The 21,872-nt window shown below is 41.3% G+C and overlaps 3 protein-coding genes across 5 annotated transcripts; 2 read left to right on the plus strand and 1 right to left on the minus strand.

Moving 5' to 3' along the window:
• Window positions 1–968: 968 nt before the first annotated feature.
• Window positions 969–7,758, plus strand: zfand5b (zinc finger, AN1-type domain 5b). Its single transcript, XM_048235207.1, has 6 exons — window positions 969–1,115; window positions 3,815–3,970; window positions 4,173–4,260; window positions 4,476–4,582; window positions 5,441–5,566; window positions 7,501–7,758. The coding sequence occupies exons 2-6, from the start codon at window positions 3,817–3,819 to the stop codon at window positions 7,647–7,649; spliced, it is 624 nt and encodes a 207-aa protein (XP_048091164.1). The 5' UTR covers window positions 969–1,115; window positions 3,815–3,816; the 3' UTR covers window positions 7,650–7,758.
• Window positions 7,759–10,890: 3,132 nt separating this feature from the next.
• bora (bora aurora kinase A activator) lies at window positions 10,891–15,712 on the minus strand. Of its 3 annotated transcripts, none has more exons than XM_048234941.1 (12): window positions 15,666–15,712; window positions 15,101–15,263; window positions 14,652–14,758; window positions 14,447–14,492; window positions 14,245–14,317; window positions 14,105–14,158; window positions 13,953–14,009; window positions 13,459–13,688; window positions 13,095–13,248; window positions 12,320–12,921; window positions 11,650–11,793; window positions 10,891–11,391 (listed from the first exon to the last, which is right to left on the minus strand). In XM_048234941.1, exons 2-12 carry the CDS (start codon window positions 15,251–15,253, stop codon window positions 11,371–11,373), a joined length of 1,641 nt encoding a protein of 546 aa, XP_048090898.1. In that variant the 5' UTR covers window positions 15,254–15,263; window positions 15,666–15,712; the 3' UTR covers window positions 10,891–11,370. The 3 variants fall into 3 exon arrangements, with proteins under 3 accessions (XP_048090898.1, XP_048090899.1, XP_048090897.1); XM_048234942.1 differs by lacking the exon at window positions 15,666–15,712 and adding an exon at window positions 15,528–15,561 and having other exon boundaries at window positions 13,459–13,685; XM_048234940.1 differs by lacking the exon at window positions 15,666–15,712 and adding an exon at window positions 15,528–15,547.
• Window positions 15,713–15,865: 153 nt separating this feature from the next.
• Window positions 15,866–17,620, plus strand: mzt1 (mitotic spindle organizing protein 1). Its single transcript, XM_048234981.1, is given in 4 exon segments — window positions 15,866–16,214; window positions 17,053–17,099; window positions 17,101–17,199; window positions 17,399–17,620. Coding segments are annotated over 4 exon segments (222 nt in total). The 5' UTR covers window positions 15,866–16,162; the 3' UTR covers window positions 17,423–17,620.
• The last annotated feature ends 4,252 nt before the right edge of the window (window positions 17,621–21,872 follow it).

A 21,872-nucleotide genomic window follows, 5' to 3' on the forward strand; every position in this document is an offset into this window, starting at 1 on the left:
ATTACATTCAGTCCAATATGACTACAGATTAGCCCAGTGTTGTAAATGGGTAATAATCAGCATGGTGGAAAGGGCAGGCCATGGCAACGTAAGTGCGCTAACTTGCTCAAGCCTCTAAGAGGTAATAGTTGAAGGCAGTCCTCAGTTCTGACAAAGGGTTGTTGAGATTGTAGTTCCACAGCCAATGAAATTATACACCTCAAGATATGTGTTGATATATAGTCTGGAATTGTGTATGACGTGAAAAGCATGAAAAGAACTGTGCTGAATTTGACCAAAGTGTAATGTATCATAATCAAGGACTGAAATCAGAAATCAGACCCACAGGCAAAATTGAAGGAATCTATTAAGAAAACTAAAGGCCTACTAAACATCAGTGGACACAGCAATATGCTAACTTAGTCAAAATCTACTGTCAAACTTGGTTCGTCTTTTCAGTGGACGCGGGTCATGGCCAAGGGCCACTAGGGTCAACTCAAACTGTGGACAAGCGAGTGAGACACACACAGGTGAGACAACTCATGCTCAATACAATATGACGTGGTCAACAAATCAAAAAAGGTGGTTATAGCCAGTGTTCAATATCCAGTTAGGCGGAAATAGTGAGCGTGTCTTAACATGTTTGCATGTCTCTTCCTCTGGTGCTAGCCAACAATTCTTCAACATTCAACGATGAAACTGAGTTGACTCACGCAGAGAAGATGTACAATCGTAATGTCCAAAACAACACGGCTGTTTACTGTATCAATGTAGCTGCTTGCCTATCTTGACTAGTTGTAAACACCTCAATTTCATTGTTACTGTTAATAAACAATCTCAGGCAAACATGTTCAGGACAGGTCAGATAAAGTAGCGTCCACCAATCACCACCCTCTATTTTGTCATGACGTTACACATTGTGCCTGACGTAATGGAAAAAGTACGCTGCTGATTGGGTGGAGGCCACTCTTTAGGCTCTTACTAAAGAAGGCAACAAACAACAGGCGACGGAAACCAGTAGCGCAAGCTAGCTGCGTCGAGCAACTCGTTGCGGACAGAAGGGTACTTACCAAGTCCTTTCCCCCCCCTACATCTGAGCCGACCTCGCTTATAGACCCTTTCATCGTACAAAAACGGTAAGTTAGCTATCCATTTTATGTTATATCAAAGGTAGTTTCGTTTCCCCTCAGAAGTCAAGATTGTGTTCGATGGGATTCGTGTTAACATTATCTTACAAACGCTAGAAGCTAAGCTAACTTTGCTTACATCAGTCAGGATTGGGTTTTCAGTGTTCATTAAGGTGAAATTGTTTTTAACGTTACCGAAGTTAACGTCCTCACCACACTCTGGATTTATCAGCGATGGCTATGGACAGTGAGACATTTGTTTAACATGTTTATGAGGAGGCTCTGGCCTTAGAACCTTTGCTAATAGTTAACGTTAATGTTACAGAATAACAATAACGTTTTAATAAACAACCATAATATGTGTCTTACTACCGTTCAGTTACCCAGTTAGCAAAAGTTCACGTTAAAATTAACGTTATAACTTACCATATCTCCATAATTACCGAGTAAGGACAACTTCTTATCGCTAGCTGGGAAATATTAGTGAACCTTAACGTTAACACTAAAGTTGTGCTGTTCATAACATTAGCGTCTCATATTAAATAATTTTTGATCGATGCTTATTCATAATACTGTGGTATATTTTAAGGAACTTTTCGAGGCAACTAGCCACCAAGCTAACGTTAGCTACCCATACATGAGACGAGTGAATTGGCCATCCGTGTAACTTGGTTGTCTCCACGTTAGCTGGCTAGCACTGCTAGCTATACGTGTTTCCATTTCAGTAACGTTACCCATAGATAAAAAATATCCAGTAACGTTAAATATTGTGGAACCAAATGTTACAATTCGTTGTGGGTTTAGATGATTGCATCTTCTACGCCCCGAATTGTTGTTGTTATTTCAAAAACAAAGGGAGAGTGGTTTTGAACAAAGAGGAGACAAAGAACTTGATGGCTAACGTTAGCATAAGATCAATAATCTAACAAATTACTAACGTTACTTGTTAGATGTGTTTTTAATGTCAACGCAACATCGGGGCACGTAAAGTTAATTTCTTGATTATCGTTTTTTTCTTAATTGGGCGTTGATTGCAGTTTCTACAGACTAAATATTGATGCTTATCCTTGCGATTTCGTGTAACCTTTTGTTAGCGTTAATGCTAACGTTGGCTGGCAGAGTTAGCTAGCATGACTCAGTGAATTTAAAGAGAAGGACAAGGCCTTTCTCCATTGCGTCTGCCATTTACCACAGGCGCTGACACATTCGGTGTCGATTTGTAATCCACGTCGTCTATAGATGTTGTAATATTGCCTCATTTGTGTCTTCAGTTGCCTCGAAACAAATGTTGCAAGTCCACTTAAGACTGTCTGAATCAGACAGCGAGCAGGAACGTTAACATTATGCCTGTCGCATTTAGGGTGGTTTCTAGCTACGATTGCTATTTAACTTAACATAATCATATGGTTCACTGGTATTTACTCGTTGGACAACTCATCACTTAACTCATTAGCACTGCTATACATTTTAGATATGTTTTACCAAAAAATGGCCACTGATGCACCGGCTAAGAGCCACATGACAATTGTCTAAATGCAAATAAGTCAGTGAGATGGATAAATTAATATTAGGCCTGAATTACAATTGTAAAGTCTACTAAATGAATAAGTATAAGGTCTTGCTTTTGATTCCCCTAGGATTGGATGAATGGAAGCTAAAAGCTAAGGTAGCTAGCGATAATGTTTGTTTTGCAGCTTAGAACACCAGTCTGCTGGGACCTTTGGCAGGGTGGGTGATGTGACGAAACATGTTGGGCCAGACGGTTCAACATCTGTGGTTTCAAAAAATAAACAATAGCGGGACTGCCTCGCAACGTGTGTGAGCTTGGGCGAAGCTACGCGTCGCAAGCAGGCGGGCCACGCACTGTGATGTAATAGTTCCATAGCTGGGCTTCCGTCGATATAAATAGCGTCAGCCGTGGTTGTGTTTGGCCCCGGTTGCGTGTCTTTGAGATCCACATGTCACATTGCACCCTTGTGACTGAAAGTTAATACCAGCGTCCATGTGCAGTCAGCAGGCACGCACGTGATTGAGCTGTTGCAGTGGGTTCCTAAGGCCACAGTGTGTGACTGAAATTTATGTGTGAAGTATTATTCCAAGTCTCAAAAAGAAGGGGCATGCGAGCCATAAGCTCTCATTTCATGTGAGAAATTTGGTTGTTGACAGCACATTGTAATAGTTGCACCAGGGACCTCTAAGAAGCCAAGCATGCTATGCTTGTTTTGTCCTTGTCCTGTGTTTTGGAAGGGGGTGGTGGGGGTATAGTGTTATCTGGCCCCATCTGAACAGAATGTCCCGAGCCTCTGAGCCAGCTGCTCCATGCGCTTTGTCCCTGTCGCGTGTCTGAAAGGAGCAGTGTAAGACGTGTGCTTAGGAGGGCACTTTTGTGACGTGGTCCCACACTTTCAGTTGCACATTCTTGCACTGTTATTGATTACCCAAATAAGCTTTACACAGCATGTCCCATTTCACCTGGCTTACATCTACAGGCTCTACAGATTTGCCTTGCAATAGCCATGCATTGGAGGATTCCTAACACAGAAAATATAGTTGCTTACTTCTGTATGCAATTGGCACACCACGTATTGTTGCCTGTTCAGGGCTTCCCATAGATCACACTAGATGGACTCCCATTCCACTTCAGTCCAGTTCCATTTTCTCTGGTCAGAGCCTACATGCTGATTTGTGTGTTTGTGATTCCTCAACAGTCATGGCCCAGGAAACTAACTCAAGCCCAGTGCCCATTCTGTGCACCACTGGCTGTGGTTTCTATGGCAACCCACGCACCAATGGCATGTGCTCAGTGTGCTACAAGGAGCATCTGAACCGACAGAACAGTGGAGTCAGCCCACTCAGCTCTATGGGTAAGGTGCACGCCCACATCTGACTTCACTTCCTTATTCTAATATTATAACTCTTATTTTCTTTATCAAGACTTTTTGTAAGTTAGTAACTGCCTTTGCGCAATAACTTTTATGAAGTTTATGTGCCTTTATTCATACATGTGTCATAGATACCCATGTAATTCAGAGTTCATGGTGGCATTTTTTGTGTTTGTATATATAGGTTCCAGTGGTCCCTCCTCTGAGGTCTCGGCCATCCAGCGGATAGAGGCCACTCTGAGTGAAGCGGTCAGTGGGATGGAGTCAGCCAGGTGAGGGTGCTGCAGAGGGTTATCTGTGGAGGCTGTTTGTGAGATGAGCTTTTAGTATTTGATTTGAAGTATTGTTACTGTTAAAAGTTGGATTAAAAAAAAAAAAACAACAGTGGAAAAGTCTGCGTCACTGAGTTCATAATATATTGAATGCATCATGGCGTGTGCAGTGGCATGTTTGTATGAGTAACGGATCATGTGTCATGTCTTCACAGTGCATCGGCTGCAGTAGCAGCGGCAGCAGCAGCTCTGCCAGTCACACAGCAGATGACTGAGATGAGCATCTCCTGCCAGGAGGAGGCGCCAGAGAACATAGAGCCAGGTGAGTGTGTGTGTGTGGTCTGTAGAGTGTGAGCTGAAGCACGAGTGCTCCTGCTCTGCAGGTGTTTTTGTGAAATGTATGAATATTTGGGTTTACCGTCTCATTTTAAATGAATAGAGTACAGAAGCCATGACATGGCGTTGCCAAGGTAGCAATTTCACTGGATCTAAACAAATCAATCTAACCATAGATATGACCATAGCGGTGGCTTTCTCAATCTATTTGAATAATTTTACAATGTTTCTATGACATTAGTATCACTTTTTTTTACACCATTAGAATCGCATACTACATGTATTAATACAAACTCGATCAAATTTGTGAGATTTATTTTATCATGGGTTTCCTCCGTAAAAGAGACCAGTATTTAACTTCACAGCCTGCAGTTAAACTCACGTAAAATTCACGCACGTGCCTTGGCTTTACTTCACTCGAACATCACACTTGACCGCTGCCGGACTTTAAGTCGTGAAATATTTTGTTTAAACGGCTATAGCCTACATTTTAAAACAATTAAGGTAGAAATGATGCCACATGTCTACATTGAATGATGTTGATGCTACTTCGAAAGTTTGTTCAGATCCAGTGAAACTGCCATCATGGAAACGGAACGTCACACTTCTAGGGCAGTTCCACGGAAAATGGACATTTTGTCACATCCTTAACGCCAGTGAAATGCCTTGGCATTAGTATGATGTGAATGACAACTTTCATTTTTTGTGCATTTTTTTTTTTCTCATGTATATTCATCAGCCAAAAATGGCAAATGCTCAAATTTCATGTAATCAATCACATCATACCATACCATCTACTCTATTGGACCAGCATATCTGATGTGGTGTTTTGTGTCTCCCCCAGTGCTGACCCAGCCTGTGGCCTCTCCCACTCTGGCCACAGACGGGGCTGAGGAAGCCAGAGCACCAGAGCCCCCCAAACCCAAGAAGAACCGCTGCTTCAGCTGCAGGAAGAAGGTTGGCCTCACAGGTAAGGACTTCCACCATCGCCACCACTTGACCACTACACCTGCATTGTTTCCTGTGTCCAGACACGCATGTCCACACGGGGCCTTTTCCAAACGGAAGCCTGCTTACTCTCTCGCTCAATTACGGAGTGACCCTTGTGGCGGTGGAGGGCATTTTTGTGAAGGAGTAGGGTTTGATATAGTGCTTTGAACTTTGCCATGGCCTCAATGGAAAAAGGACCTTCACATCAGTCATTTTCATTGAAAGCTAAAACGTTAAATATTTAAAACACCATAAAGTATAAGTTTTGGATGCCCTGGAAAATACAGAATGTCTTCCATCTTACGCCATTTATTATTGTGTGTGTGTGGACCCACACATGTTTACAATAAAAGGTCTACTTCCATCTGATATTCCGTGTTTTACTGTTTATGATGCTAATATCAGTTTCACTGTTAGGGAAAGGGTGGAAAAGGCCCATAGTCACACCTCATAAAACACAGCTGCCTTTTAAAGGAACATGTCAGCATTTTGTGAAATTGGCTTATTCACCATCTCCCCTGGAGTTATATAAGATTATACATACCCTTCTCATCTCTGTGCGTGCAATAACTCAGTCTGAAGCTCCCACCGTGAGCATAGCATAGCTCATTAAGATGGGCAGTTTCAATTGACCTGTCGCCCCCCCCCATTGTTATTGTGTGAAACCTGGACAAACAAACCAGACTTGGCAAGTGACTATCAAAGCAGGACCCTTTGATCGATAAAGAACCTAATTTCCTCCAGAAGCAATCAAAAGGGACTTAATTATGCTATGGAGAGGTATATTCAAAACTTAAAATACATGCATGGTGACTAGCTTAAAGTGGAGGCGAGTAGCTAGATCATTGCACAAAAACCACTGACGTCAATGCTAGCTAGCTAGTGGAAGAAGATTGAGACTGAGATATGTTAGGCTATGTTAACATTTGATGTAGTAAGAATATAGTGTTGGCTAATGAGCATTTTCATCTTGGGATTTAACAGGGAACCTGGTTACTGTGCCCACGTTGTTGGCTTAGTAGCCTACATTACGTCACTGTTGCAAACCTGAAAGATGTCCTGTAGGCTGCTGTTGATGAAATATACCCTGTTTCCTAGCCTCTCAGGGTACTGGTATTACAACGTTTGACCATGGTTATCCGTCGGGGTTTTTTTAGGAAGTAAACTCCATAAGTAACCATTCATTTGTAATTTTATACCTCCTCCCTGTTTCCTATGGAGTTGTTCGAGCTGATTTCCGAAGCAGTTGAAGCAGTCATTGGTTCTAAGGGTTGCGCTTAGCGACAGGTCAATTAGCCTATCCCCAAAAAGTGACAAGCACTCAAACATTGTTCTAATTACATATTGTGACTAGTATAATTACAATGTGTACAAATTTCAATGTAAAATGCAACAGTGATTTTTTTTTTTTTTTTTTTTTTTTTTTTTTTTTTTTTTTCTAAGCATATACAAGCTTGTAACTATATTCTCATTCAGGCGAAGCACTGCTACTGCATCTTTTCAGGTGCTGCGTGCAAATCACTCTGCCAAAGTAGCGGTGCTTTTCCTGAATGAGAAAGTTCCTGTATAAGTCACAACTCCTGGGAGTTTTTATCACACTTGAGTGCTATAGGCTAGTTGCCTACTTCACCTCACTGAACTATGCTAAGCTATGCTAACTGTGGGTGCTTCAGAGTTATTGCACGCACAGAGACGAGAAGGCTTTGTATCATCTAACTCTGGCAGAGACGGTTAATAATTTCCCAAAATGTTGGAGATTTCAGTTAAGTTGTGTTCAACTTCATGTTGCCAACATCTCATTGTGTTGCATTATGTAAATTGCATTAAGTGGATAACCCTGAGCTTAGCATAAACAGAACATTTGTATCTTCATGGAAGAATTGTTTGTGACCCCTGTATGTCTTGCCTCTGCAGGGTTTGACTGTCGCTGTGGAAACATCTTCTGTGGCATTCACCGCTACTCCGACAAGCACAACTGCCCTTACGACTACAAGGCCGAGGCGGCAGCCAAGATCCGTAAGGAGAACCCAGTGGTGGTGGCCGACAAGATCCAGAGAATATAAGGACCCGTACGGTCTGCCTCACTGTTCTGTTGCGTCCTGCTCGGCAGGACCGATTGACTAATGGACTCGCATTCTCCAGCGACGGAAAGACTTAGTTTTTTAAAAATGACAAGATGTGTCTTCAGCTGGTGCATGGAGCGATTTTCCCCCCCCCCCTCCATCCGTTATCTCCTTCTGCCCCAACTCTCCAGGCCTTTCCTCTTTCTGGTGTTTAAGCTTCACTTTTCTTTTTAAAAAAAGGCGAAAAAAGTTTAAACATGTTAGTTGACCAGGGTGGTTTTGGCCCTGCGTCACGCCTGTTAGTTTGTAGGAGCATCTGATTGGCTGGTTGGTGTCCCTGTGCTGATTGTGATGAGATCCACAATGTGATTGTCTCTGTCCATCTCTGCGTAGGGGGAGGGAAGGGGGGGGCTGGGGGCAGGGCTTGGGTGGCAATAGCCAATAAGATCCACTGAAGACTGTTTACTCCCCCATCCTGACTGTTTGTCAGGGCAACCTAACTTGCAGGCTACCGAATGGCCTGTTCTGTGTGTGTGTGTTTGTCTGAGACAAAGAAAAGAGTGCATGTAGCAGTATGCGTGGATACGAGTGTCATGGAGTATAAATGGGCATGTTTTCACCTGGCAGCAACCTGCAAGCCTGTTAATTGTAAACATATGCCTCCATTTTAATTGTTTATTTAATTAACACTTTGTAAACCCATCAAGATGTTTGGCTGAAATCAGAGTACACTCATGCATCTACCTGCAGCCTTCTGGACTATGAGGGATGGTCAGTGTGGAGTTGATGCCTCTGAGTGAGTGTGTGTGTGTCTGTCTGTGTGTATGTTAAGAGGGAAAAGAGGTGTCATACAGCCATTTAAGCATAACTCTCCCTCACATGTGAGATTGAGAAAGGTGATTGGTCCTTTATCGCTGCAACTTGACATGAGTGATGTGACAGGCTTTGATTTAGAAGTCCAGTGACTTTTTTTTTTTTTTTTTTTTTTTTTTTCCCTTCTTTCTCCTTATTGATTTGTCTTATGCGTTGTTAGGGGAGGGGAGGGTTGATCTGCATGGCTTGTGCTAAAACATTTGTAAAGATGAATGATGTGGGGGTTGATAGCAATGGTCTGTTATTGTTTTTGATCAATTCACTTCTGTAATGAACATTTTATTTTGGTTCTTTTTTTAGTTTGTAAAGATCTTTTGTGGAGTGTGTATGTGTATTCTGGGTTGCTCGTCAAAATGTGTTAACACAAGATTTGGAAGTTGTTTGGAAATGTCTATCTTCACTTTAGAGTGGATTTTGTGTGAGGTGAATGTGTGCTTGAGTCCATCAGTGTGATTGCCATTTTGTTTCTTGACTCCTGGGCAAGTGAGATTACATGTGAAAAGGCAACTGTTTTGTCAATTTTAGTTTTGCAAGTTTGTACAAACCATCTTTATATTTATGTATTGCGCATATAATCTTGTTACCTTGACAGTTACTGCTAAATTGTATCATGTAAATAAAATTATGTACAGAGATATATGAAATATGGTTCTACAGGCCTTTTTTTCTTCAACTGTTTTTTTTTTTCTGTATGAGTGTTTTTAATATACTCCTTTACCATATGTCCACTTATAAGCAAACAAGTACAAATGATGTGCTACTGTCATGTATAATGCCATTTCTCTCTTGAAATAACCTACTTCCATGTCGGTTCTTTCAACCTTCCTGAGGATGGTTTGTAGTGCTAGGTATAATCAATGTATTGTAGAGATTACACATTGTTGAAGAATTGTTTTTTTCTCCCCTTCTGTTTTCCCCTTCCTACCCAGAACATCTGGGGGGCCGTATGAAACCTGCTGGCGGGCCTGATCTGGCCACTGGGCCTTATGTTTGACACCCCTGCACTAGTGGCCCACCTTAGATTTGAAGCATTCAAGGAAATTCTTGAATAGAAATCATAGATCGATCCGATCGGGTGCATCATTCTAACCCAGGGGCATCAATAGTTTAAGGTGTTTTATAATTTTACCGAACCCAGTGTTGATCAGACTTTGGCTCGTCACCGGTGACTTAAAATGGGCATTACAACTAAATTTAATTTCCATCTACTTGTTTAACAACATACATCACCCTAAACCCATTACTGTCATGTTCTCCCCTGTGCTACCTTTACCCCCAGGAAAATGCATAAGGAACACTTTTCTGACCCTAACCCCAGTAAGTTATACTACACACAATATTATTCTACAGTGTCATAGCTCATGCATGTGCATTTAAAAGCAACCAAACAGTCAGCTTTACACATTTAAAAGAAATTACGTTTCTCACTATCCCACGGTGGCAAATTACCAATTTAAGAGCTCATGCATGTCATGCTATCCAGTTGAAGCAACCATATGTAAGATTGCAGTACCAGTTTTGGCCACAATCACTTTCAAATTACTGTGGAGCGGTGTATCCCCTCCCCCGACTCGAGGTTGCCAACCCGGATGCCGAAACACTACTGACTTTGGTCATGACGAGCCACCTATCTAGTAATCACAAACACAATCAGTTGAGGGCTGCAACTTCACTTTTTAAATGACAATATCCTGGCCGGACTACTGTTGTCAGTGATATAAGTATTTGAAATGAACATGTTTTTTTAATGTCTAGTGACTTATCAGGGCCATTTTATGATGAATTGAAATACATTTCTTACATAGTTCCTTTAACTTTATCGCTATTTTATTACTTTTTAATTCTGATAAAACATGTTTACCTATGCTTTCTATATAAATGATTTGAGAGTGCAAATAAGGTCAGTATATACAAGGTCACTGAATGAATCCATACAAGTGAGTGTTTTTGAATTTTCAGATTCATGTTTCATTTGTTTTTGTTACATAGTTTTGCTATTGCTTCATTATTTTAAATGTCATAATTGCATTGCTAACAGGTTAGTCTGGGTGAACCCACAGGCTAGTGATCTACAGAATTACTTTTTGTAATCCATAGAATTTGCACATATTGTGTTTTCACCACTAGAGGGTGACCAGGATAAGATTAGAGATGGGGGATGTTCATTCCCAATGTACTATGGTTCTAAAGCACAAGACTCATTGTAAAGCTGGACAACCACCTGCACTGATGGCACTATTCCACAGTATTGAGTCCTAGATGTGCTTTTTTCTATGAATAATACAGATCATGAAATTGACATTAAAGTGTGAAACTTAGTCACATCACAACGGTCACATGGTAGACAAATAGCATACAGATGCAAAGCTCCAGAAAGGGAACCTTTACTTTCTTTATTGCAATATCAAAGAAAAATGTCACATATGATTTCTTAAGCAAGTCCATTTACAGTACAATATAGTATTCCATAGGACAATTAGTGGTTCTGATTTGGGGTCCAACAGCAAGAAACCATAAATAAGTTTGTAAAAAAGAAATACATTTTCAAATTTCTCCCAAATCCCTTTTATACATAACATTTTTAAAGATTTATATACAAATTACCATTTTTTAAAAACTCTTCAATAGAGTGTGCCCTTTCCATTTCCAGACACAGCACCTATTCAAACGTTCACAGCTCAAGTCATTCAATAATTTTTCACTGTTGTGAGCTACTGTTCAAACTGCTCATTTCAAGTCAAGGCACCTGTGCAAGTAATGCTGTATTTGCCTCTGTGTCACAGACAACTCAAGTATATGGTTGTGCAGCTTGCACACACAGGACTCCCCCCGGGTCCCTCCCCGCAGATCAGTGGTGTGGTAGAACAATCTGGAACATACAATGACAAGTGTTGTTAGGTGTCTCCTCAATCCTCCCCAGTGGAACTGCACTAAATATGGTGTCTTTTGTGATGCGTGTTGTAATGTGTCAATACTTAAATAAACAAATTAAACAAATAGAGCACACACAAAATATACTATAATATACTATGAAAAACAAAACGATTTGGATTTGTTTAAAATGTAAAAATAAATAAATAAAATGTAAACAAAATAAATGTGTGCACCACCTTTACCAACCCTTTACCTTTGATTTCATGAACTTAGTATAAAGCTGGTGGCCCTCCTCAGGAATGTGTACATCTGACGCCTCCTTACTTTGACTGTCACAACTGATGCCCTCCATCAGGCTGGTTGTGCCTGCCGAGTAGGTGTTATACCCACTGTCCACCTGAACACACAGCAGGAGTAGGCATGCAGTCAACCACAAGCCCACAGGCCACCCAGTCCAACAGGCCACTATACTACTGGCACCATGATGGGCTTAAACACTCACAATCAGGGTAAAATAAAATAAAAGAACTTTCGATCAATTTTTTACATGTTAGAGAGAGGGCGAAAGAAACTGAGCAATCCCTGGCAACTCTAAACCAGACTTTGAAAACACTGAACAGTGGCCTATGATCCAACTGAAAGGTTTTAACTACTGTCACTAACAGCTGCCCACAAGATATCAGGTTGTGACAAGAAATAGTCTACATTTTATAGCTGTGGCTTTAGCTTGTGGCTTAAGCTTAGGCTTAATCTAAAGCATATATTTTGGAGGTCACTGTTGTATACTGTACAGATGTGGTTTAGCTGTAACACTGTGCAGCCTTAGTTATGACAAGCAGTGTTCTTTTATCTGTAGCTGTAGTGTTAGCAGACTGTAGCGTTAGCACTAGCAGGAGAGGTTAGTAGAGTGCTAGCATACAGACCTGCATGCTCCCGTCTGGTGGGATGAGGCTGCCCTCGGCCAGCAGTGACGTGAACATGTGCAGGCTCTCGGCGTTGGACAAGCTGCCCGTCCGCGAACTGGTGAGATGTTTGGGGAAAGACAAACCATTTCCTCCCTGCACCTCTTCCTCCTCATCCTCCTCATCCTCTTCCTCCTCCTGAATCTCTTTGGTCCAGCCACAGTCCAGCTGCTCCTTTCCACACCTGTCAGTTGTGTCCGCCGGCTCCCCCTGCCCGGCGGACCCTCTCGAGTCCTCTCCCTGCTCCATTAGTTCAGAGGGGGACTGAGTGGAGAGAGTGTGCCCAGGGAGGGCCGCCTCTGTCTGGGGGGAGCTGCAGTCCAGCTCCATGGCATGCAGGGGCTCCACAGCCTGTGGGATGGTGCTGAGGATGGGCAAGATGGGGGAGAGATGCGACGGGGACCCCCACACACCAACCCTGTGCCGGGGCCGGAGGGGCGAGCAGTTACGAATCGGGGAGCAGCCCTCAACGTAGGGGCTGTCGCCACGGCAACGGACATCCATGTCTGAGCTGCTCAGCGGAACGCCTTCAGGAGTGAGGAATGTCAGACGCTTCCGTTCACCTGAGGAACAGGAATGCACAGGTACAGGTCATTATACTCGCATGCACACACACACACAATTTTCCAGTGATCCTTTATAGGCTTTTACCCCTCTCAGTTCCCACTCATCCAATGGCACAAACTCAAAGGACTGTTAAAACTTGTTTGAAATGACCAGTAATCAGTGTGGATACCTGAAAGTGGAGTCTCAGCCTGTTGGGGTCCAATGGGGGACAAGGTAGGAGATTTGAAGGTCGGGGAGGAGCGGTCAGGGAACATGGGGCTAGTGGCACTACCCAGGCTGTAGTTGCAAAATCTCCCTTGGATGGGACTGGATGAGAACTGACCCTACAGGGAAAGAAGAGGACAATGAATGAATCAATCAATAATGAGACTGAAGACAGAAACAGAAGTGTCCAGATCAAGTGCTGTTCTACAAGACATTTACTAGCCATTTAAGAACCATGTAAGTATCATTACCAAAGTAATGATGTGTTCTTACGGTACAAGATCTTATAGTTCTAGAAGTGCATGTTCTAAATTGGGGAGGTGACTTACCGAGGATGAGGTTAGAATGGGAACATCACACTGCAGGGGTGACGTGAAGCTGGGGGACATGGCCTCCTTGCCACTAAGGCTTTCCATATACGGGCCCCTCTCAGGACTTGGGGGGTTCGAGGACTCCGATCCACTGCCTTGTCCGTCAAGGAAGAGTTTCCGGCGGAGGGAAGAGGAGCTCAGCGTCTCCTGCACCTGCTCAGATACCTCCTCCACTTTGTAGTGTTCTCCTGTGGGTAAGGTTGAGCACACACACACACACACACACACACACACACACACACACACACACACACTTATTTTCTGTTCTGAAAGTCTCGGTCATCCTACTTGAAAAGTAGATGTGTAAATTCAGATATCTAAAAGTAAATGTGTTTCAGGGCATGGTGGAGTTTGACTGAATCAAGGCAAAATGATGAGACCACAAACACACACACGATAGTCGCCAAATATGAAAACACACAACTGACAAATATAATGGAAAAAGTTCTTACCCAATACTTTTTCAAGATCGAAGTCCACAGGTAAAGAGAGGATTGTTTGACATGTTGCTGCAAACAAAACAAAAGTTGAATACATCAAATGCTTCACTGCCAAAGCATTTTCAAACAACTAATTTTAAACTACTTTAGTTTCATGAACATACCATTTGTTTTTCTGGATGATTCTGGCTCATCAGTGACAAATGGGGATGAAGAACCTAGAAAAAATGTCACCGTTAAAAGTCCAAAATTAGCCAACCAACACATCCAAAGACTCTGAATAAGTGTGTGTGGTCTGACTTACCCTTCCCATGATGCTTCAGTGTGCTTACTGGGGCTGCCCATGGGGAGGGAACAATAGCGCCTTTGGTAAAAAACTGCAGCAGAAAAAACAGAAAACAGTTATGAGGAATGCAAAATTACTTTCAAAGCATTCCTATTTTAACACGGTTAATGCTATTTCTATTTAAACACTATTGCAATAAAACCACTAGAGATGGCCTTACCTGTTCAATTGCATTTTGTCGTTTCTGTTCAATTTCAAAGTCTATCCTGGATACAACAGGATTACACAGCATTAGTACAGAACATACATCCTCTTGCTATTTTATATAATAATAATTTGATATACTTTCACCGGAAATGCAATAATAGGCTAAGACACATTTTATATGTTGATAAATCTGAAGATGCAATTGATAGGGAACAAACCTTGTTTGACTCAAGTAGAAGGATTGTCTGTTGATGTCCTCTGGGTCAATGTCTACTGGGAGCAAGTTTGACATCTCATCTATGGACCACTTGAACTTTGCTGGCGTCTGAAAAAGAACAGCAAAATTATGTTAGACCCTTCATGTGCACATACTGATATCATCCTATTTTAGGTTGGAAACGTGACACTATGACCATATTTGCAATTCCTTATATATCCACTTTTAGTGAGATCCACTTGGTCAAGTAAGACCAAGCAGTATGTGATATTTCAAACGACCACCATTAACTTACGTTGTTGTGCACCCACTTTTGAGGTGTGTGATATTCAAAGTGGCCATGGCTATAGATTCAAACACTAAAAATCCCTAAACTCAAGATCCTTGTGGTTAATAGACATGGGTTCAGTCAGTTATATGGTGACTAGAGCAGTTTCTCCAGATACTTACAGCTGACGAGGCACAAGAGCTCCGAAAGATGGTAGGACTTGGTACAAATGGTTCGTGCAAGCGGTGGTAGTCATTTGGGCTCTCAAAGGGGTTGCGGATTGCTGGTCTGCCGGGTGTTTCTGGTGTGATCTGAGGCTCTCCTACCTCTGCCATCTTAGCTAGCCTTGGGTAATAACAAATAACGTTAATACTAAGATGGAGGAGTCACTGCAGTTGAAAGTCTGCCGAAGAACTGAGAGACGAACTAAAAGTGACATGTTAACTCAACAACGTTAACGTTACATGTACACTGAAACGCTGAGTAGAAATAACTACCTACGTTTGTTTACATTGAATAATAAAACTAGTATAGTATTAGTTACTCCAGTTAAATGGCAAGCCTGTTGTTGTTGGTGTCCTCTGACAAAAGTAATCTAACATTACGTACTTTGATGATACATGCAAACCTGTTGCTAACGACGTAGAAGCTATAACAGAGTTGATTTAACGTTGCATCGTGTTATTTAAACAAAGTTTTGATTACGCTGTTTAAATTACTATTAGGAAATTATGGCATGTTACTCACCAAAGCTGCGAGTAACGAATCCTCAGGCAGACCTTTTTCCTGACTGGTTCAAACGTCCGTTTTAATTTTTCCCCTTTTTTCATATGAACCAATCAAAACCAGGAGAAAAAATCTGGTAACCTATCAGATACAAGATTTTTTTCAACCTCAAAGTGGACCAATCGTATGTAGACAAAGGTGACGTATTTCCTCTCGGACATTTGAAAGCTTTGTCATCCTTCATGCATTTTAGCTGTCTTAGCTAATGTGGCTTTCTAAGTGATTCTCGAAACTCAAATTCTAAGACTAAGTTTCTGAAGCAATCACTGTTATTTATTAGAATCAAAGAATCTCGTTACATTAAAACAGACCAGAGACTTGATGTGGTTACGTTGTCAAGCAGTAAGCCAGCAGTGTAAGCCATCTATGGTTCACAGTCAGCTCTGGTAGCTAACGTTAGCTAGATAGCTAGCTATCAAGTTTGCGTTTTGGACATTTCTCTGTTATAAACATTGACAATGGCTAGTGCTACAAATGCAAACATGAATGCTGTTCGGGAAACAATGGACGGTGAGATGAAATCTCAATGTATTTTGTGTAAACAGGAAATGTCACAGATATAGCTGCATTGCGCCTTGTTCGCTGAGTTTGCTATCGCAAACATGCTAATGCAATGGCTAACCAGTTAGCTTACGTTATCGTTATTTCTATGATAATTTGTTTTCATTTTCAGGACGACAGTGGTCCTAATACACACGCAACTATTTTCAGTAGTTGATATTTGCATGTGGAAGACATTTGGTGTACCTATATGAAAACGTTTGCTGAACCAGACAGGACAAACGCTAACTATGTTATCCATGCATTATTGACGTTAACATTAGTGGATGCATGGTAAACAGTTGGTGAATCTGTAATTTGTGGTGTATGGTCGAAGTTGCACAAATAAATAAAGGAAGTATTTTTAACCCACATTTTTACTGTTGCGTGTGTTTGATTGTTTGCTCAAGGCAGCATTCAGTGTTTCTGTGATTTCTGTGAAGGGATGCCCTGGTAGGCTACATCGGCTGATGTTTGCCTTTAATATATAAATAATAATATATATATATATATATATATATATATATATATATATATATATATATAAAATAGTTATTTTTTAAAATATCTTTATTTTCCTTTCCACTAAAGGGGTATAATGATGAATAACAACTACGAAGTAAATAAACAGATAACATTGGTATATTGGCCCAGAATTTCCAAATCAGTGCATTTCTGTATTTTCAAATGATGCCAGTGAGAGGCCACACACATCCCCAAAGGCCATTTGGTGTGCAGACCATCTCTTAATTCTGTAGTTGTAGGTAAATATTTATGTTTTGTGTAACCTTGCTTATTCCACTCTCAGTACTGCTGGAGATATCACGCCTATTGAACACAGGCCTGGATATGGAAGTCACTGTCTATATGTGTACGGCTGTGTGAGCAGGGCATCAATCCAGAAGCATTGTCCTCTGTCATCAAGGAGCTCCGGAAAGCATCAGATAACTTGAAGGTGAGATTAATTTGTTGCTCTAGAGTAGAGTTAGACGCACATCATATTTGACAGGGGCCAGTAATTATGTAGCCTACATGTGCTAGATATCTGGCTGCATTTCACATTTCATTTAGACTGGATATACAGTCCAACTTTTAATAACGGTTAATTTGTCATTTTTCATTCTAATATTTCCTCTGCTACATTGTCTTGTCAGGCTACTGAAAACAGCACTAATTAAGGAACCCAGACTCCCATCATGGATCATCTGAAAGCCCGCTGCACATGACCCTTGTGTGATGAAGTTAATGCTTTTGGTATTTTACCTCTATCCCTTAATTTTCAAAAAACCTGCGCTTTCGGCTTGTGTATATATATATGACAGACTTTGTACATATTTGAAACTTTCTATGTGTATTAAATTTACTTTGACATTTAACCCTTTGCTTTTTGGTCTATTTTTTTTTTTAAATGCAGGTTGGCTTGCTTGGTAGAATAATGGGATGTATTGAAATTAATTCATCAATACCCATGTAAGCCTGTACTCTTACACACGATTGTCTGCACAATGTGAGATGTTTGATGATGTTTACCTTTAACAAAATCACTAAAAAGTTGTGGCATGTAATTATAACATGGTATAGGTGGAGAAAAGTCATAGCATAAATGTGAATTTCACATTAGCGCCCTCCATGTGTGTAGACTGTGTATTAGGCCCAATATTTGCTGTGTTTTGTGACTGATGTTCAGGAGTCTGTTTTTCTCCTTGGACAGATTGCCGGACTTCCAGCTGTGCTTTAAGGAGGAGAGAGGTTGTTGTGTCCTTGTTTCTCTGCAGTAATATGTAATACGCCGTTCCTGTGGTGAGCTTGGATCGTTGTGTTAATGATTCTGTAATGGGAGGCCTTCTGGCCCTCATTGCAATATACACGCCAACGCAGAGAAAGTCAGTCAAACCAGTTTCTAACACCAGGTGGTGAATTTGCCCACTTTATTCATTGCAGTCTCACAGTCTTCTAAGTGGTTTTAGAATAGAGGCTTGGTGCTGCACTTATTTTTAACTTGAAGGATCCTCATGGACGTCAGGCCAACTGAATGTTGAGATTTGTCTTGGCAACGAAGCACACTGAACACTCAATCCTTTTCTATCAGCTAAGCTCTGCTTTGTGTCCATATGGTCACTGACAACCCTTGACTGTACTCCTATGTTACCTTTGTGTCCACACAATGCAGAAAGGGGGTACCTTCTCTTTTGACCGATGGGACTGAATGCCACAGTAAAAGGTTGGTACTGTCACTCTCCCCCTCTTTAGTCCATTCTCTGAGATGTACGAGGGTGTTGAGAGTGATTATGGACTCCTGGCGCGGTGACAGGTGTCATCAGCTAAAGTGAATCAGGCATGTCTGCCCATGAACCTGCCTAATGATGCACAGCAGCGGGGGTAGTGTATCTCTCAAGCAGAATTAGTGCAGGAAAGGTTGCCCTGGTGACAGTGACATCACTCATAAGGGCCCGCTCATCAGTTTCTTTTCTGTTCTGTTGTTGTTCTCCCCCGGGTGCCACCACCAGACAAGCATGGTGGTAAATGCTCCGAAATACAGGCATTTTTAAGAGAGTTCTTTAATCATCGGCTTTGGTTAACCGCTCAAGTGACTGAAAAAGATGAGGCTAAGCTTTTTATACTTCAACCAATGGCCTTGATTAAGTCCAAAGTGTGTCTTCACTTTATCAGATTTACAAGATAGATGGATACTTTATTGATCTCCATGGGGAAATTCAAGGGTCTCAGTAGCATACAGACATCACACACAACATGCACTTACAGCAGAAATGGTAAACATAAGTATAAGTACAAACTGAATCACTGTGTGATGAGACTTGGATAAAGTATCAACTTAAAATGTTCTTTAGTGACTTTGGTTAACTTCCAAAATCATCAGACCTAGATAAGAATTAAGTATTCCTACCTTGATGTGTAATTATGAAATATGTTGCCTGTAATTGCTTTAATTAATTAGTCAACTGACTGACGAACAGTGAGGGGAAGTAGATCTATGATGGTGTCAACCTTTAGAGGGTGTTTACTCCCTTGTGTTTTAGTTTATGATAATGAAATATTGTTATTAAATTGGAATTTTGTGTCTGAGTATATAATGAATGAATGAATTTTTTGCATGGAATGTCATCAGATGGTTATAGGCTTTGTGTGTCATTGCTCTCTTGTGGATAACATCTTGACTTCATCAAAATCACTGAATAAGGAGCACCCTCCAGTTCTTTTGCTGTTAATAATGTAATGTAAAACTATGAATGCATTGCATGCTTGATGAGAACAGCTGTTGTACCCTGTCTAATTAATGTATACCATTAGAAGGCCAAACTATAACATTTTATATGACCAAAGTGAATTTGTTTCCACAAAAAACCGGGGATCTAGTACAATGCATTTATGAGCAACTTTTTTTCAGAGCTGGGCAAAGGGCCTCTTAGACAGAATAATCTATTCTTGACGAAGATGAACTATCTATGGCCTAATTTCCAAAATCTTCTGAGATTGCAGGTGTTTCCATCAGGCTACCTGTCTGACACCTTGCCTTTGAGCGGCGAGGTTGTTTAAATACCACCTCAAACTCTTGACTACACCTGTGCGGACGACTCCGCTGTCTCCAAAGGAAAAACAAAGGCCCACCTAATGCCAGTGGTCTTGTTGTGACAGCACTATTTATGATGATTAATGATCCTCTGTTTTAGTTGATTACTCCACCGCTGAGTCCCAGTACTTGTTTCAATTAGTGCGCTGAAGGTCGAGCGACCAATCTCTCCACCCGCGTGTGCATAATCTATTCCCATTATGGCGGGCGCATGGGGCATCCGCTTCCCCTCACCTTGTGCTCATTCGAATCATCTGGGCTGTTAAGAGCTAAACATCACTGTCAGTGAATTGCCGCCGCAGACGAGTTGGGACATTTCCATTTCCCCAGCCTCGAGGGGAAAATGACCCGTTGCCTCTAAACACTTCATAGTGTAACCAGTTGTGAAGTCTCTGGTTTTAATTTGAACGGACAGGTTGATATTTATGCCTCATGAATTTGATTTGATCCCAATTTTCCTCCGCAGGCGTGAGAGGATGGGACGCTGGTGGTGACACGACCAGCGGCGTTCTGCCATCACACATCAACCGTATGCCATCACATTACTTTAGAGAACGACTACTCGAACGCACCACCACTATTAAAACTTTCATAAAATAAGTGTGGCATGTAGTCTACTGAAAGACGGATATCTTCTACAATAAGAATAGGTTGTTTTACATTGTGAATGATGCTCTAAGTCATAATTCCCCCCCCACTCTATAGGCCTATAGGACATCGTGACAGACACACGCATCTCTTCATAGCCCCACCCCAGGCCCCTGTTGGGGAGGAGGAGGAAGGTCAAAAACTTCTCCTTTCCATTCTACACTGAGACAGCAGACTAGTGAAAGCCAGGTGCCTCTGAGAGAGCTGTAAGTCACATTGTGCTTTGATTGGTTTTGAAATATGTTGGGCTTCCTTCCCAGACCGTGATTAAGCCCGAAGCAGCACTTCACATTTACACAGGGGGTAACACGTTTGACCTACAGCAGATGAGATAAGGTCAGGTTTTAACGCCCACTGGAAAGCGGGATTTCTTCATTGGTCCCTGAGTACTTTCTAAACCATTTCAAATCATTGACTGTACAACAGGAAGACAATAATGTATACTATATAGTGCATTGTTTTACACATACAGTATACTCTGCCAATTTGGTCTTGGCAGGCTCATTGGAACAGTGTTAGACGAGGTCACTCTGTAAGTCGATGTGTTGGAACGCTGTGGAGAGAGAGGAGAGGTTCAGGCTAGAGTGGTTAAATCAGACTGAAATCATATACTGTATCTGTTACAGAGCATTTATTTTACTATTTGGGAAGCCTGCCTATCACCCTGATGTGACCAAGAGTTCAAAATAGACTACTTCATGCCATCATGGTCTCAACGATATTCAGTATGCAAATGTGTGTGTAGGCAGGGATGGGCAAAAATACATCAAAATATGTTTTAAAACAAAATATCAAATACCCTCATTTTAATTATAAAATGTAATACATTACAAAATACAGTACTCACTCCATGTATAAAATACTGTAATTTTAAAAATACTAATAATACTTTTTACAGGGAGCATGAAATCACTTTACAAACTTTCCATTATCTGTCTATTTAAACTATTCCTTCATCAGTACACTGACTCCTTTAATTAATTGAACAGTGTTTGAGAGCAACAGTTTTTCTCTGCCTACGAGACATGCCATAAACCTACAAACAGTCAACAGATCAACTATGCTGACCTGCTATAGCCTAAATGCTGTATCAGAGATGCACTCAAAAAGTCACAACTGAGCTTGTCAAGTGGAACAACTGGAGACAAGTCTGACATTGTCCAAACACTTTTGATCAGGAAGGATCATGGCCCCTTTAGTTGTTTTTTTTTAACTAACTGGATACAGTGTAAGCGCTACATGGTGTTATTGATGCCAAGGGGCGTCATCGAGCTTTATACCTTTCCTTAAAATTTGCCAGACAAACAAACCATGAAAGGATATGCTCTTAAATAGTAGTTTCCAAAAGTCTTACTTGGACTCATTTTGATAAAACCCCATTTTCAAGGCCA

This window comes from Alosa alosa, chromosome 23 (assembly GCF_017589495.1).
Source record: "Alosa alosa isolate M-15738 ecotype Scorff River chromosome 23, AALO_Geno_1.1, whole genome shotgun sequence".
In the NCBI taxonomy this organism is placed as follows: domain Eukaryota; kingdom Metazoa; phylum Chordata; class Actinopteri; order Clupeiformes; family Clupeidae; genus Alosa; species Alosa alosa.